The following is a 17545-nucleotide window of genomic DNA, read 5'->3' on the forward strand; positions in this document are numbered from 1 at the left end:
GGGCAGAAAGAAAACGGGGGGAGAAGACGGGGAACGGAGGAGAAGAGCGGGAATGGGGGAGAAGAGCGGGGAACTGGGGAAACGCAGAGAAGGAGAAAAAAGAAATAAGGAAAGGGTGGCAAGAAAGAAAAGGAAGAAGAACGGAAACGGGTAAAGAAAGAAATACGGAAAAGAAAGAAAATGAAAGAAAGGGAAAAGAGTGGAGGAGAAGCGCCCAGAGACGGAAGGGCAAACGGAGACGCGAGCCCAGGGAGGGAGAAGGGGCAAGGCAGCGGGAAGCCGCCCGGGGAGCTGGCATTCCCGGAAGCCCGGGCAGAGATCGCCTCTGATGGGGTTCAGGGAAGAGAGGAGAGCGCGCGTGGGGGAAAGAAGGGAAGATCAGTGAGAAGGGGGCAGAAACCGAGGCGAGTTTGCGCGTGCTTCCGTGAGTTTTGTTTAAGGCATTCCCCGGGGCACCGCGAGAGCGTGCCGGGCACTCTCAGACTCCCCGCGGGGGCAACAGTCTCTCTGTCGGCGGACCCCTTCCCTCCCCGCCTCGGCGAAACAGGCTCGTGGCGGGGCGACGGCTTAAGGCAGCGACAAAACGGGCTTGAGCGAGCGGCGTCTCTCCTGCAGGGGGATCCGTCCTCGGTGGGACGCCAAACATCTGCCCTCCCGCGGCGCTCGAGACCGGGGTGGCGCGGCGTTCCCGGCCAGCCGCGAGTAGATTCCTGACGGAGGATGCGCCCTGAGCGGCCAGAGAGCCCGAGCGGCGGCGCCGGGCGCGCGGACGGGGGGAGAGCCGGGCCGGGTTCCCGGGAGCGCGGGCAAGGGTGCGAGCGGCCGTGTGGGTTGCGAGGGTGCGGGCGGTGGGGGCGGGGGTTGGGGGGGGCAGGACCCAGGCGGCCGCCGGGGAAGCGGCGGAACAGCGTTCTCCGCCGGCCCCCCTGGGGTAATTTACATGCTGTCACAGCCCCGTGCTGACTCCTGGCTCACTGGCTCCCTCGCTCCCTCGCTCTCGGCTCCTGCCACCGCTCAGCCGGCACAGCCCAGGGGAGCCCGAGAGCGGGAGAGCCAGCGAGCCGGGGAGGGAGGGAGCAAAGGAGGGAGGGAGCGAGGGCGCGCCCCGGCTCTCCCTCTACCCTGCTGCCCGCCCTTCCTGCTGCCACAGGTCCGCCGAGCCCCACTCACACTTGGGAAACTTGGGACTGCGCTAAGGCCGCGAGTGGCACCTGGGGGGGGGGGCAGCCCCAGCCTCTGGAGGAGGGGGAGGAGGAGGAGGAAGAGGAGGAAGTGAGCCCGAAGGATCCGCTCAAAGCTGTTTGTCCAGCTGTTTCTATTCGCACCCAGAGCAGCACAGCCAGGAGGGGGCCGAGCCGAGCCGAGGGTGGCTGGCTTTGGGCGCTAATTTCCAACTCTTCTCACAGCTTGTGTTTTCCAGACACCCTGGAGTCCCCTCAGGCTAGCCCGGCGGGCGCGCACCTGCCAGCCGACCCTGACCTCGAGGGCCAGGCGGCCCCCGAGCCTGAGAAGATGGCCCAGCCCAAGACCGACTGCCGTTCACCTGTCGGTCTCGACTGCTGCAACTGCTGCCTGGACCTGGCCCACCGGAGCGGGCTCCAGCGCGACAGCAGCGGAGAGAACAACAACCCGGGCAGCCCCACCGTGAGCAACTTTCGGCAGCTGCAGGAGAAGCTAATCTTCGAGAACCTCAACACCGACAAGCTCAACAGCATAATGCGGCAGGATTCGCTAGAGCCCGTGCTGCGAGACCCCTGCTACCTGATCAATGAGGGCATCTGCAACCGCAACATCGACCAGACCATGCTCTCCATCCTGCTCTTCTTCCACAGGTGGGTGGCTGGGCATACGGGTGGGCACGCAGTCCCGGCTGGCGCCGTTCTCTCCTGGACCCTCACCTCTGACGGAAGGGGAGTCCGGGTCGTTCACGGGGTGGGGGGTGGGGGAGAGGAGAGCACTGGGGAGGCGGGGCTCCGGGTGGCCGCGACCTGACTCGGACCCTTAGGCTACCTGGAGTCCGGTGGGGCAGAGGGGAAGCTCGGCAGGTGGGAGCCCTGTTTTGAAGGGTGCCCGCAGAGACTTGCCTAGGGAAATACTGGAGTCCAGGAGGTGGGCAGAGCCCTAGATCGGTTTGGGGGTAGCCGGCGGCACCCCCTCCTCAAATGCGCACGTTTCCGCCGCCGTTTTGGAGATTCTGCCACGGGATGCTCCTGGGATCTGAGTTCCACCCTTCTCAGAAGCCCATTTCTAAATGTGCAAACTCGGATTGAAATTGCAAGGGCTTTTAAATTACCGAGTGGCCCTGACGGACAGCGAGGGCAAGCAAAATGTCAAGACAAATTAAGCTGCTGCTGATATGGGGGAGGGTGAAGAATAAGAAAAAATAGACATGTGTGAGAATTTTTTGAGACTCTGGATGGGGGTACCCCCACCTCCTCCATGGATCACGGCCTTCAATATCCAGTGATGGCTAAAAGCAGCCCCAGAGAGAGCATCCTGGTACCGGTGGGTGGATGAACCCCTGTCTCTGCAGCTCTGTGTCGGAGTGCGGTCAGACTTTCTAGAAATCCTGCTGAAGGGCAGGGAAGGGAGGGGGAGGGGAGAAACACAATGGGAAGACCCGAGGTGGCTGCTGTCCTCCAGTCTGAGACCCTGGTAAGAGCCAACTGAGGCAGTTTTGAGGCAGGGGAAGCAGGACACCCAGGTTTGGTGTTCTTAGAACGATGAAGACAGGACACTGGGGTGTGTGTGTGTGTGTGTGTAAGCGCACGCGTGTGGGGTGGATCTTATTCTCTCTCAACAACACAGGTTATGTAAGAGAAGGAGAACCCTGCTGTGGGAGACCAGGGTTTTGCTCCGAGTTACAGCTCCACCTCCGTGTGCAAACCTGAGCGAGGTCCCTGATCTTTCTGGTCTCTTAAGGTTCCTTGTACTTCTAAGATTCCAGGTTGCGGGCAGGTGGCGTGTTGAGCCAAGGTAGTAAGGAATTTTGAGCACCCACAGATTCTTTGAATCATTGGGTGGCTTTGTGAAGCACACATAGGAAATTTTCAAAGCAATCCCCCTGGCAGGAACTGCCCTCACTTGGTGCTAAGACCAGGTTTGCCTCCGAAGCCCCACAAGCGGGGCTGCCAACTTCGTTAGCATTATCCGAACAAGGCATTTTCCAGGCGGTCAAAGCCCTTTCTCATTTATTGTTTCGCATGAGGCAGCAATTGTCTCAAAGGAACCAGGCCGCACACGGAACAGGTTTCCGGGGAGTCTTTCTGGTGAAAGATTACTAGAAGTGTATTCACACCACAGATACCGGCAGCCCCTGCCCAGCTAAAGCCCTAACAGGCTCCTAACAATCCTGCACCGCATGGTAGGAGAGTGGTGGTGGGGGAGGGGTGGCAGAAAAACCTGGAAAGAGCGCCTGTAGCATTTGTACTCTTTCTATGGGGAGAGAAACTGCCCCGAAATGGCCTTGCTGAAGTTTAAGAGGGGATGCTTTCTCAGCTCTGGTTCCTAGGTTCAGGGCCTAGGAGGGTTGGACCTAGGTGAGTGAGGTATGAGGCTGAGAGCCTGAGATCAGTGTTGGCTTGCCCCACACCTTGGGATGTTTCCTGGTTGTCTGGGTTTCTTGAATAGAAAAATCTCCTTCGGCACCTACTCCCATTGACACCTGCCTGTTGACGCTTGGTTCTTGGCAAAGCCTGGAAATACTATGGGTTGGGGGTGGGGGTGCTGAGGGCATTGGTCGAGGGAGCAGGGTGAATGGTTGAGAAGGTGTGCCTGAGTCCTATGCCTCCTGGAACCAGAGCAATTCAGTGTCCCAAACAGCTGAGCAGCAAACCAGCAAACCCTCAGGCTTCTGTGAGGCTGGAAGGTGACAGGGTTCTATGGTAACAGCCCCAGAGTTCTAGAAGGATGAAGCATTGTCTCAGTTTCCTTGACCTTTCCTGAGACCTTAGAGATTGGAGATTCTGAATGTGGTTTAGGTTTTGCCCGGAATGACATGGTCCTTGGCAAAGTAGAAGACCATTATTGCTGGTCATAGGACTTCTCTGGTATCTGAGCTGGACAGCCTTCTCCAAAGTGAAAATTTCCTCTTTCTTACTTCTTTATTCCTTGGGCATCTGTCTTCAAAACTCAGCCATCCCTTCTACTTTGGTTCCACTTAATGATTTGATATTTCAGATTCCCGCCTGGGTGTCCTTTTCCTTTAATTTGTTGACTTTCAAGGCTGCTTTCTCTAGAAAAGCAACTCTCCTGCCTCTCCTCCTGCAGCCCACTCCCCTGCTGCCAGGGCTCCTGTATTCCAGGGAGGAAGGGTGGGGCACATTCTTCATTTCTATCTGGTTTGTCTACTTTGACCTGCCCCCGGCTCCTGGCTTAGTTCTTGGAATCCTTGGATCACAAGAGTGTAAGCAATTTGAGGGTAGGACCGTGTTTTACAGTCACTTGGTTTTCCCTCGGCTTCTTGTTAGACAGCCAGTACTCAATAACTGTTTTTTTCTTTGTTTGTTTGTTTGTTTGTTTTAACTAGATGACTGCTTAATTATTGGTGTGGTCCTCTGTAAAGATTTTACAACTTTAAACTAGTCTTGGAAAATCCTTATTAATATTTAAGTGTGATTTCTGTTGTTTGAACCACATGCATTTACTCCTAGCCTGGTAGAAGTCCCAATGGACAGTGCTGTGTATATACTTATGAATAAGTGGTAATGGGCACACAGCTTGTTCGTATATAAAGGTGCCTCTAAAATACTGGGTGAGGGGAAGATGTTTTATTTTTTTAAAGATTTTATTTATTTGAGATTGAGAGAGAGAGTTCACAAGCAGGGAGGGGGGGCAGAGAGAGAAGCAGACTCCGAGCTGAGCAGGAGGGAAGATGTGTTTTAAATACCATCCCTTAGGGGTGCCTGGGTGGCTCAGTCAGTTACAGGGCTGCCTTTGGCTCAAGTCATGATCTCAGGGTCCTGGGATGGAGCCCCACATCCTCAGGGTTCCCTGCTCAGCAGGGAGCCTGCTTCTCCCTCTCCCTCTGCCCCTCCCCTCCACTCGTGCTCTCTTTCTCTCGCAAATAAATAAAAATCTTTAAAATAAATAAATAAATACCATCCCTTCAATTTTGTGTTAGGTAACTAACAACAATAATAGATTAATAGCTAACATTTACTGAACATTTACAATATGTACTAAGCATTCTATCTGTATAATCTCACTTAATACTTACACCAACCCAATGAAATGGGTACTGTTGTCACCCTTCTTTCTTTTATAATAAAGGAAATTGAAGCTTGGGAAAATTAAGTAACTTGCCTGATACCTCACAGCAAAGAGCAAAGCCAAAACTCCGCCCAAGATCAATCAGACACTAAAGAATTGTCTGTGAAGAAAGAATTGTTAAGCAGAGGTAAATATTAGCCCAGAAACTAATCAAGTGGTTAAAATGTCCTTACTAGGTAGGGTGACCAACCCTCCAGTCTGGGGAAACAAGACTTTCAATGTTCAAACCAGGACAGTCCGAGGGAAACTGGGATGGTTGGTCACCCTTTTATTCAGGGACACTGCCTTATCATTTGAATATGCTTCTAAAACTGGAAAACTTAGGAGGCAGACAGAATATACTGGGCAAACAGCTAAAATTTCCGATTTAAATGTAGCCTATGAGGGGCACCTGGCTGGCTCAGCCGGTAGAACATGCGACTCTTGATCTCAGGGTCGTGAGTTCAAGCTCCACATTGAGCATGGAGCCTACTTTAAAAAATTGTAAAAAAAAATAAAATAAAATATGGGGCACCCAAGTGGCTCAGTCGGTTAAGCGTCCAATTCTTGATTTCAGCTCAGGTCATGATCTCAGGGTCCTGAGATGGAGCCTCATGTCAGGCTCCGAGCTGGGCATGGAGCCTGCTTGAGATTCTCTCTCTCCCTCTCCCTCTGCCCCTCCCCCTTCTCATGCTCTCTCTCCCGCTCTCTCTCTCTCAAATAAATAAATAAATCTTTTTAAAAAATTAAAATAAGTGTAGCCTATGAAAAAAACTTGTAAAGTTGACATTTGAGGGGCCTTAATTCTCTGATCAGTAAGGTGTAGCGAGCTGGAACGGGAGCTTTTGCCATAGTCTGTTATTGTCATTGATATTGTAACCTCAAATATATTTCTAAGATTTTATCCAAAGCATCTCAATCAGCTCTGTTCTGCCTGTGGCCCCCAAGTGCACCTGCCCAGTGTGGCCTGAGACACTTTGAATCGAAGTTTGCTTCTGGCTCTAAAAGCCCTCGTTGTCTAACTTTAATAAGCTTCTAGCTGGCAACAACTGGTTCCCACACTTAGATGCTCAGAAAATAATAATAACAGGGTGCCTGGGTGGCTCAGATGGTTAAGCCTCTGCCTTCGGCTCAGGTCATGATCTCCAGGTCCTGGGATCAAGCCCCACATCGGGCTCCCAACTCAGCGGGAAGCCTGCTTCTCCCTCTCCCTCTGCCTCTCCCCCTGCTTGTGCTCTCTCTGTCTCTCTCTCTTAAATGAATAAATAAAATCTTTTTTAAAAACAAGAAAATAATAATAGCAAAAATGTCAAATTGCTTTGCATATACTAATTCCTTTAACTTTCCCTATTGAGTTGATATATAGCAGCAAGGGGAAAGATAGAGGAGATTCAGAGATCAGATTGCCAAGAAAAATTCGCATACAAATGATTTGGGCTTCTCTAAGTGAGTCTTAGAACTAATGATTTTAATAAGTGTATGTTCCTGGATTTGACCTCCGAGGGCGTAGCCACTTACATGGTGTGATTTGAGGCGCAAAACGACTCTCCTACCTGCCTGCGGTAGTGTCTAAATTCATACTCTAAGATCCAGTTTGACATCCATGTACCATCTAAAACTCCTCTTCCAGGGCACCAGTGGTATGCAGACCACACCGTGAGAAACCCCGAATTCGAGATTGCAACCCTTTGTCAACTAATTTGCCATTTGATTTTGAGGATGGAGTTTTTTTTTCCTGTAGTGAGGTTTTGGGTTTCTATGTGGTTAAGCCTGTCATTCTTTGCCTTTGTGATTTTTTCGCTTTTGGTATCAAGCTTCGAAAGTCCTTCCCTCGCCCAAGGTAATTTAAAATAACTATTTCCTGAGTACCTCGTGGTCTGACAAAGAATAGGCACTCTTGGATTAAGGCACATTCCCTGTTAACAACACAAATGCATCTGCAAACTTCACAGTCATGGGCTCAATGCCTCATGAGAATCTCAGCATGTAAGAAGTTGTCTTTTTCTTGAGGCACAGATGTGAATTCCATGTGCTAAGAGGCTTTCACTGGTGTATGTATGTGATATATGTATGTATGATATATATGTGTTTTATGTATGTATATGAAGTAGGTAAGTAACATATACATGCATAGCTGTAAAATGTATATAACATAAAATTTGCTGTTTTAACCACTTTGAAGCAGCCAATTCAGTGGTATTAGGTACATTCACGAACTTGCACAACCATCACCACCATCCATCTCCAGAACTCTGTCATCGCCCCAACAGAAACTCTGTACCTATTAAACACTGACTCCCCATCCTCCCCTCCCCCCCCCAGCCCCCGGTAACCTCTATTCTACTTTCTGTCTCTATGAACTTGTCAGCTCTAGGGATTTTATGTAAGTGGAACCATACCCTATGTGGCCTTTTGGATCTGGCTTCTTTAACTTAGCATAGGGTTTTAAAGGCTCCCCCACGTTATGGCATGTGACAGTACTTCATTCCTTCTTAATGACCGAATAATATTCCATTGTGTGGATCAACCACATTTTGTTTGACCACTCACCCGTCCACGGACACTTGGGTCGCCTCCACCTCTTGGCTGTGGTGAAAAATGCTGCCGTATACACTAGTGTACAGGCATCTTTTTGAGTCCCTGTCTCTTTGGGGAGAACACCCCCCTCCCTGAGTCAGCAGCTAGGGCTGGTGATTACAATTAAAAGAACTCTAAAAAGTTTAACGAAGTGATGGAAATAGAAGTTTTATAGGGGAAACAGTGGGCTTTTGGTATGCTCATGAATCAGGGGCTAGCAAAGGTTTTAGGGTGCCCCTTTCATGAATGGCCAAGGGCTACCATACCTTTTAGCCACATTTGACATCATTACTTATCTTTGACTACTTTGTGTGGATTTATTTATCAGACCTTCTTTCAGGGAGGCAACTCACTGGGAGTAGGGTTCTATGGGAGTGACACATGGGAAGGCCAAGTTTGGAGAAGAGAGGTAGAGAGGCAAGGCTGGCGTCCATGGAAGGCCCACTGCAGCATGGGGCTCTGGGCAGCATGGGAGTTGGGGAGGTGTAGCTGGAGGGTTTGTGGTCTTAAAGAAAAAGGGGGGGCGCACCTTGGTGGCTCAGTCAGTTAAGCGTCTGCCTTTGGCTCAGGTCATGATCCCAGGGTCCTGGGATCGAGCCCTGCCTCAGGCTCCCCGCTCAGTAGGGAGTCTGCCTCTCCCTCTCCCTCTGCCCCTTCCCCCTTGCTTGTACGCTCTCACTCTCTCTCTCTCTCTCTCTCTCTCTCTCTCTCTAATAAATAAATAAATAAATAAATAAATAGATAAGATCTTTAAAAAAAAAAAGAAAAATGGTAAGAACGGAGCAGGAATTCCACCCACTGCTCCAGTTTGCCAGGAATGGACCCATGTGAGCCCACACCTCAGAAAAGAACTCTTTCCAGGGTGACCTTATTTTCCCTCCCTGCTTGAAGAGAAGGTTAACACTCCTGCTTGTATTTGCACTTCTAAAGATAAACTAACACGCTCTCAATTCCAGGTAGAGTGTTGGCTCCTTTCCAGGACAGGTCCTGAAGGCCAGGGAGTCTGGGTAAATGGAGATAGATGTGTCTGGCCAAGGCTGCCAGGGTCTCCCGTCCTCTGAGTGATGGAGCCCAGCAGAGCACTTGCCCCCACCTTGTGGGCTGGTGGGGGGAGCCAGGCCAACCCTGACTGTCTGCACCTAGTGGTGGCCGTTGCACTGTTTGCTCATCGCGATGCTGTTCCTACCTGAACTTTCTCCTCTTATGTAAGGCATCCCTCAAGATAACTACAAAGCCATAATCTGCCATGGCTGGCTGGGTTTACATAATAAATTGGTTGGTGTCATGCAATCGCCTCTCGAGCCCTAGAGAAGCCAACATGCTGAGTGGGACTGAAGCTGGGGCCCATTTAGTGGAGCACTCTGTGTGCTCTGTGCACTCAAGGGAAGGCATTCCATGACCACAGGGGTCAAAAAGACGAAATTTCCCTTTTAGATGAAGACAGCAATAATGGCCCAGGACATGTTGTGCTGTTCCAATGCCTGCAATAACGGGACAAGGGTTAGGGCTTCACTGTAAGACCACAGCTTTGGCAGAGCAGGCCTTCCATAGAACCCTGTGGGCTAACGGAAGCTGCTTGAATCCAGAAGCCTAGATCCCAGCCTCAAAGCAGGTTTCACGAGGAGTCATGGCAGTGGCTTAGGGTGGCCACTGTCTACCATGCCGACCCCGAGCTGGGGGAAGGAGTTGGACTGGGACTAAGATAGGGGTCTGGAAGAGTAGAAAGCAAGCTTTTCCAAATGCTAATTGAGGCAGGAGAGACCATCAGAGCAAGGCAAATTCACTTGTACCTTCTAGCTGGAAATCCTGCCCCAAAGTGGCTGTTGCCCTTTTGGAAACGGTGTAAATGGGGTGAGATCCCAGCCTGCATGGGAGACCAAACGGGAAGCCCCCCATGGCACAGACGCTAGCCCGAAGAGAAACAAGAGCTGGAAGCAGGCTTGGTCAGTGATGTTCCAGGCACACTGTCAGCCTTCCTCTTCTGGGAGCCGCTTTCCTCAGATAGGCCAGCCTGAAATCAGGGCCCTGCTTGTGGACGGAACCCCACAGGGACCTTCCCCATCCTTCCTCAAAGGAAGAATCTACTCACGAAATAGCCTTGGGTATTCAACCCACTTCCTCTTGTCTTCTCTTCAGGGGAGATGGAGAGCAGCTGCTCACAGCTTAGGGGTCTGGCCGGGATTCCTGTCAGAGCAGTCTAGGCCGTTGGTTGGCTATGCCTGCTATCCCTGAGGAAGAAGGGGGTGAGAAGAAGGGAAGTGGTTCCAGCGGCTCCTTCCTGGCTTACCCACTGCCCCCCCCACCCTCCCTCACCTTGCTTAGCCTCACTCCCAGACTGGGCTGGGCCTAGGCCAGCCTGAGGGCCCTGACTCATTATCTCGCATAGTGCCTTATGTAACTGAGCCAGGTTGCCGAGGCACCAAGCTTCTGCTTGCTCAGTGGCAGGCTTCCCTGGGGCCAGGCATTCAGAAGCCTGCTTGGGGTCTACAGAACTCATCCTATTTCCAAAGGAAAAGCCTGCTGTCCCTATCACATCAGGCAAGCAGTGTGCTCAGAGGCAAGTACCAGGTTGCAAAGGTGATACCCCCTGAGCCCCCACACTCAGCAGCACATGTAAGCAGGCAGGTGAGCTGCTGTGGACTTAGTGTGATTTGGGGCATTTGGCGGGGGTGGGGGTGGGGGGGTATGGAGGGCGACTTCTTCTATCACCCGATCCTACACTGCTAAAGAGGCAGCCTGGTGCATCTGGAGGGGCCCTGTGACATGTCTTAGAAGTCCCTCTTCCTTTTGTATCTGCTTGTTGGTTCAGGGACTGCTCTGAGACCCCACGCAGAAGGGTTTACTACAAGCTGGAGGACCTTTTAAAAGAAGACCTATTCCCAGTCCATTCTCCATGAAGCCTCAAAGTCCCCAGGCTGGCCTGAACAATGACTCTTAGCTTTCTTCCTGGTCTGTTCTGAAAATTACATTACCTGGCTTGGTGCAACTGAGCCCCCAGCAAAGTCAGGCTTACTGGATTCTCTGACATATTTCTCTAATTAAAGTTCATTTGACTATCTACAACACAGAGTAGGCCAATCAATCTAATACTTCCTTGGCTCTGAGTTTGTGACTAAACCAAGGGTTCCTCTTCTTCTTTTCCCTTGTCTTTGCCTGAGCCCATCATTGTGCTGCCAGTGGGTAAATGGCTCACAGGCTGAGGGTAGTTGGGGACACTGCTCTCCGGTTAGAGAAAAAGAGGAGGAAACAGGGAAACAAAAGTAAAAAGAAAAGTCGTGTGGAAATTACCAGCAGACACGGTCGTATCCAGAGCTCAGACTCAGGAATCCTGACAGACTCCAGATCATCATCTCAAGGCTCAGGCAAGCTGGGCCCCGGAAGGCCCCCAGATCCCAGCCAGAATCTAGTCAATATTGGGGAGCCTGAGGTGGAGGTGCAGAATTTCCCTTTCTTGAGACCCCCTGGGCTTTGAGCCCCTCGCTCCTCCCTATCCTCCCTACCCTTCCAGTTCAGAGTCCATTGCAGTAAAAAAAAGAAGATGGACAGACAGACAAAGAAAAAGCCCTGCTCTGTCTGAAGGCAACATACTCTGCTAACCCAGGTGCACGGAGAAATGAATGATGGCAGCCCCTCATTGGGCCTTGGACTGAGTGACCAAGCGCTTCAGTCAATCAAGCCATCAGTTATTGACCAAGGGCCCACTGTTGCTCGAGCACCTGCTGGGGATTTATTGAGTGCCTACCCTGCCTAGCCCTGAAGAAGACAGGCAAGGTGGCAGAAGTCAGGATGGGGCCCCGGGAGCTAAGGGTGTAGCTGGAGGGGTGGAGAAGCTGTCCCCAAGGCCAGCAGGGAACAAAGGAGTTCCACTAAGGCAACTGCAGGTCCAGTAGGGACTCCTGCTCCTTGCGGGGAAAGGCCTTAAGCTTGCTGCGCCCTGGGTCCGCAGGTCTGGAACTTGGGCGTTGCCAAAGCAAACTAGGAAGGGAGAGTCTCTCCATGGATGCGGCTTCCAGCAGGGCCGTAAGAATGGGTTGGCTTTGGCATGGTGGGAAGCAGCTGCAGGGCTCTCTGGTTGAGACAGGGAAGGGGATCCTTGCCAGTTGAGCAGGGATCATGGGTAGGAAGGGGCTGGCCTGGAGTGGGGACAGAAGCCAAGAACACTTTCTATTCTTCCTGGATTGAAACCCGGCGTCACCAAGCTTCAGGAACTAGAGGAGGGCCCACTCTGGTCCTCCTCTCATTGCTCTTATTTGACTCTGGGCGAGCTGGCCCCTAGTCCCCTCTCCTTGGGGACCTAGGCTAGCCCTGGGTAGGTGAAGGCCTTTGGGGCCTGAGAGCAGGAAGGCACCTCGCTTTTCTGCCTGGAGAAAGCTCATGGGAACCAGGTGGGTTGAGCTTGGGAGGGCAGTCCAGGGTGGGCACCAGAGGTGCCTGAGGGGGGCGGCGGGAGCTTCATATCTCAGCACCCTTGGCCTTGATCTCCACCAGGCCCCTTCTGAGGTAGATCACAGGACCAGGGACAAGTCGGGGTGCTGCCATGAGAATATATACACAATTTTCCCAAATATCTTTGAACAAAAGTTGCTGGCAGCCCTGCAGAAGGCCATTTTCGCTTTGTTTGCACCTTACTCAAATCCTTCTTTCCCAGATGTCCTACCAGTGAAGGCCCTGGGGTAAGGCGAAGGAAGGAGGGAAGCCTCAAGCTGATAGGAGAGGGAGCTAGGGTAGCAAAAGGAGCCAGCCTCAAGTCACCTGGGGAAGGAAGTCACCTGACCATAGCAGCACTCTGCCCTTGCTTTCTGGGACCCTCTCCCCCAGCTAGTATGCTGGGCACTCACACTCATACCCTTTCCCACCAGTGCTCTAGAGAATTCACATTTACACTCAGGAACAGATTCAGTCAACAAAACATACTTCTTGCACACCTTCCCTGGGTCAGGCTCAATGTTAGACACAGGGAATAGAACGGGGAAACTCACAAGAGGCATGGTCACAGCCATCATGGAACAATCAGCAGAGTGGGAGAGATAGACAGACATTAACCAAACAGTCACACTAATGAATGTATAATTACAAACTGAGTAAGTGCCAAGAGGGAAAAGGAACAAGCTTCTGTCAGAGAGTTTAACGAAGGATCAGACAAGGCTACCTGGGGAAGTAATATCTAAGCTAAAGAAATGCATCTCTAATACTGAAATCATCAGCCCTGGTCTCATTCCAATCAGCGGGACCAGGCCTAAGGAGACATTTTGGGCAGAGGACTTGCTAAGGAGCCCCTGCAGTTGTACCATTAGGTAGCTCCTCACACCCTCGGAAATATCTCTAGGCCATGAGTGGCTGTCAGGTCCAAAAGAGGAGGACTAACAGCATTCTGACAAGAGGAAGAGATGAGTTTGAAGCCCACGGGGCGACTAGTACTTAATGTCATCCTTTGCTAAAAATAGTCCATGACAGTATGGAAATGTGTAAAGGCTGGTCCTGGGGACCGGTGATAAAGTGGGTATAGCCTGTGGGGAGGAAAATTTGGTTTTGTAAATTATTTACTGTAAAGAAAAAAGGAAGGGGAGGGTCGTCTGGGTTTTCCTTTCTTTTTATGGGCCTCCTTCTGAGTTATGAATGCTTCTCGTTGTACAGAGGCAGTGGGACACAGAGCTTCAGGCTGCACTCCTTTCTGGAACCCAAGGTGTAAATTTTCTGGGCTGCAAATATCAGATATTCATCCAGGCTGAAAAACAACCTGAATGCAGAAGGGAAGGGAGGCTACACCTCGGAGAGGGGCAAAGAAATTGATCAGGGGCCTCCAAACAGCTTTCATTTGAGAGCGGCTGGTCCCCACCATAATGGCAAGGCGGGTGACAGCTGAGAGCTCAGCGTGATCCAAGGGATTCTAATTGTGAAGGGTCTAGATAAGGCCAGCAAGACTTATTTAGCCAGCAGGAGATAAACCTGGGACTTCAGGGGGCTGTGGGGCCAGGCTAAAGGAACGAAGATGATAGATCTAAGAGGAGTTTAAGGGTGGAATGGAGGGTGGTGAAGAGAGAGAAGAGAGGTTGATCTTCAAATATAAGAAAAGTCACAACTCAGAGATGGTGACTAGCTGCTTCCAAACCACACCAGGAAGAGAACAAGAGGAAACAGGCCTCTACTGTAGCACGAAGAACTGAGATTAGATAATAGGAAGAACTTCCTGACAACAAGCATTCAGAGAAGCTAAATGAAAGTACCATGGCATGTTCTAATAATGTATAAATGTGGGGAAGGTGGTGGCCGTAAAAATAAAGAACTGGATAAAGGTGTAAGAGGGCCAGTTATAAGGACCAGGGACAGGAGGCGACAGGCAGGCAAAGGAGGCAGAAGCAGGTGCTCCTGAGTCAGAACAAAGTGCGTGTGTGGTATATGGAAGTGTTTTCACAAAAATACTTTCATAATAAAAATGCCTGTGAAATTTCCACAGGAGGTCAGTCATTAAAGCTAGCACGCACTCTCCTGGGCTTGGGATGGGGTGGAGGAATGGACTCGGGAGCTGTTATCGGGGGAGCACTCCTGTGCTTGGGGGTATTGGAGGAAGACTGCCCACCCCAGCTACTTGTGGATGAAGACGATTCCTCCTTCCACGCACCCAAGGAAGATTAGACACTAGGGATACAGCAGCAGCCAACAAGCCAGGCAGGATCCCTGTGGCAGGTGACTTACAATCTAGTGCCGGTGACAGACATTAAATAATAATTACATAAATAACTGCACCGTTACAATTGACTGTAATGAAGGAAAGGTGCAGGAAGCCATGAGAACACAAGCTAAGGGGGCTCCCCCTAGGATTAGGAGATCTGCAAAAGGAAGTCACCTTGTTAAAACTCTGGGCATTGCGGGTATCCCTCGGTGAGCGATTCTTACTCCAAGTCAGTAGCGAGGAAAGGCAGAACAGCCCCAGTCACTAAGATGCCCTAAGATGTGGACTGTGGAGTTCATCTGGCTCACTGGGGCCTTCGTGGAGAAGCAAGCCCCTAAGGACATTTTCTCATTGCCTAGATCAAGCAGCCTTCATTTAGGTAGAGTGATTCTCTAAGGGCCATAATAGCCTATCAGCCGAAAATCAGGATCAGGAAGGCTTTGAAAAGCTCACTTGTCAGATGAAGAGGATGAAGGTCAATGAAGAGAATAAAGAACTAATGCACTGAAAATGATACTTGAAATTGGCCCCCAGAAATACTGGGTCTCCAAAATGCTGTGTCTTTACTCTCCTATTCAAATGCGGGAGCCTTTGCTAGTATATTCTAGTATTTTCTGTGAGGTGTGCCCAGGGCCATTGAGTCTCGGGGAGCCAGGATCCTAGAGAAGCAGGGTCCTCCTCTGTTTTTCCCTGTCCCTCTACCAGAGGAGTGGGAGGTGCTGGCCTCTGTAGGGAGCTGGGATGGGCTCTCCCCCCCCACCCCCGCGGAAGACCCTGGAGGGGCCACCAAGAAGCAGAGAAAGACATTATGTGTCTTCATGTGTGCTCATGAAGCACGGGGGCTTCACATCTGATAAACTACCATTGACAGACTCTGTGACCTTGACAAGTGACTTCCCCGGACCTCAGTTTTCTCATCTAAAGAATAGGGCGAGTGGAAAGATTAAGTGAGAGGATGCTCCCAGGAAGCCTTCAGTAGAGGGAAGCCAGCCTTCATTACCTTAGGCAAGTCTTACACAGAACCAGAACAACACCTTCTCTGCCTTGCCTTGCCTTCCTCTCTCACCAGTCCCCTCACGGACCGCTCCCCTTGCTCCATCAGTTCCACACCCTCTCCTGCCCAGAGCTGGCTAACATCTGCAACCCAGTCTGGCAGGCTGTCTCCTGGTCAAGACTTGCTTTCTAAACCTTCTTCATTCACACTCAGGTATAAATGACTGAGAAGGCTTTTGGCTTTCCTCCGTCGGAGGGAGGGGGGTGTGAGTGGGCAGGGCAAGCTGCCGGGAGGTATGAAATTTGTACCAGAAATCAAAACCTATGGAAGGATGAGGGCACTCTACGGGCATTGCTAACAAATGAACAAGGATTTCAGAGGGCAGTGAGGCTGGGGACTGCCTCTTCAACACCCCAAGCCTCCGCCTCCCCAGGGTCGGGGGCCAGTACCTTCTGCTTCCACACACATCTTAGACAGAGACCCGGAGGCTCAGAAGGAGCGGGGCTTTCGCAGCCCTTTGGTCCGATCCCCTCCCATTACAGATGAGGAAACTGAGGCCCAGAAGAAGCTGCATACCTGCCCCCAAACAGCCAATTAGTGACCAGCTGAAAAGAGAAACCATGTCTCCTGATTCTCTGACCCAATGATCTTCCGACTTTTCGTCTCTAGACAGCTGTGCACATCCCAACCCAGTAGGTACACAATATCTCCATGCCAGGAGACCAGCTTTGGGTCCACCTGATGCCAAAAACGGTGTTTTTTTTTATTTGATTTTATTTAACAGAATTGACCAGTGGTTTGGGTGTTATGGAGTCCCAGCCCTGGAATCCGGCTTCTGCTCAGGCTGGGGCTGCATGCCACAGCCACAGTCATGCAAGAGGGACAGAAAGCCCTGCTGTTCGGCTTGGAAAAGAAATCAGTTGCTGAAACATTGGTCTTTTTGAAAGTTCCAACCACAGGGGCTGGCTGGCAGAGCCGCCGTCTGGGCTCCCCCAGAGGATCCGGCCCACCCCTTCAGTCTGGGAGTTAGTTTAGGAAGCTGGCCCGGCCTCTGCAGAAGATCCAGAGGGCAGCACTCACCCCAGGAGCTCCAGCCTTCCCTCAGAGCCTAGGAGCCCCCAAGGCACTCAGGGCTGGGAACTTCCTCCTGCCTCCACAGCCCAGCCAGCCCAGGCTGGCCCTGAGACTCCCTGAGCACTTTTCTTTTGAGCCTGAGAGTTTCCAGTTGCTCCTGCCCTAGCCCAGCAGCTACAGAAAGAGCAATTGAGAGAGATACGGAAGGAAAGGGAGAGAGGGAGGAAGGAAGGGAAGGAGGCGGTGGGGGGGGTGCAGAGAGAGAGAGAGAGAGAAGAGGAACTAACCCCAGCCAGGCAGTCAAGGCTTTCCTGGGCAGTGGTGAGATGAAAGGGGAAAGGCTAGAGGAGCCCCAGCTCCTGGCGGAGCCCCAGCTTGGGGAGGACCCTGAACTCGTGGAGGAGGCACAGTTCCTGGAGGAGCTACAGCTCGAGGTGGTGGAAAGTGGGTCAGATTTAGATCCAGAAGATCTGGGTTCCAGTCCCGACTTTGCCACCAATCTGATGCTTGAGCTTGAGTAAGTAACTCCCTGCCTTTCTGTGGGCTGCTTTCCCTATTAAGGAAACGGGGGAGGGGAGAGCCAAGCCGGTGTCTAGAGTCTCTTCCAACTCAGATATTCAGGAAAACGCCTCCTAAATCCTGATGTGCATGGATGGGATGCACAGACACTTTGGATAAGTCATTGGGCTCCTGAATGTTAGAATGCTGGGGTCGGGGAGAAGGAGTTCACATGAACGAGAAAAAGGAAGGAGAAGGTGGTAAATGTGTGAAGAGTCATGACCTCAAGAGGGGGTCCAGATTGAATAGAACATTGGGGTTGATTTTCCAAAACTCAAAGGATGACGGTCTTGGAATGAGCTAGTAAGGAGAACTAGGATGTTTGGGGGTGTGGTCAATGCGAGGTTGCTCATGAGCCTCTCCACTAAATGTCTCCCAGTGGCCCTGTAAGCCCCAAAACTCAGGTACTCAACCCAGAATGC

At 51.5% G+C, this 17545-nt stretch overlaps 1 protein-coding gene across 1 annotated transcript; it reads left to right on the top strand.

The window, feature by feature from the left end:
- Positions 1–452: 452 nt before the first annotated feature.
- On the top strand, positions 453–17086 carry LOC114198367 (uncharacterized). Its single transcript, XM_088028542.1, has 3 exons — positions 453–812; positions 1407–1832; positions 16885–17086. Exons 1-3 carry the CDS (start codon positions 721–723, stop codon positions 17084–17086), a joined length of 720 nt encoding a protein of 239 aa, XP_087884668.1. The 5' UTR covers positions 453–720.
- Positions 17087–17545: the final 459 nt, after the last annotated feature.

Source organism: Eumetopias jubatus, unplaced genomic scaffold (genome assembly GCF_037043125.1).
Source record: "Eumetopias jubatus isolate StellerSeaLion01/CBP00866 unplaced genomic scaffold, mEumJub1_p1.0 scaffold_11, whole genome shotgun sequence".
NCBI classification, from domain to species: domain Eukaryota; kingdom Metazoa; phylum Chordata; class Mammalia; order Carnivora; family Otariidae; genus Eumetopias; species Eumetopias jubatus.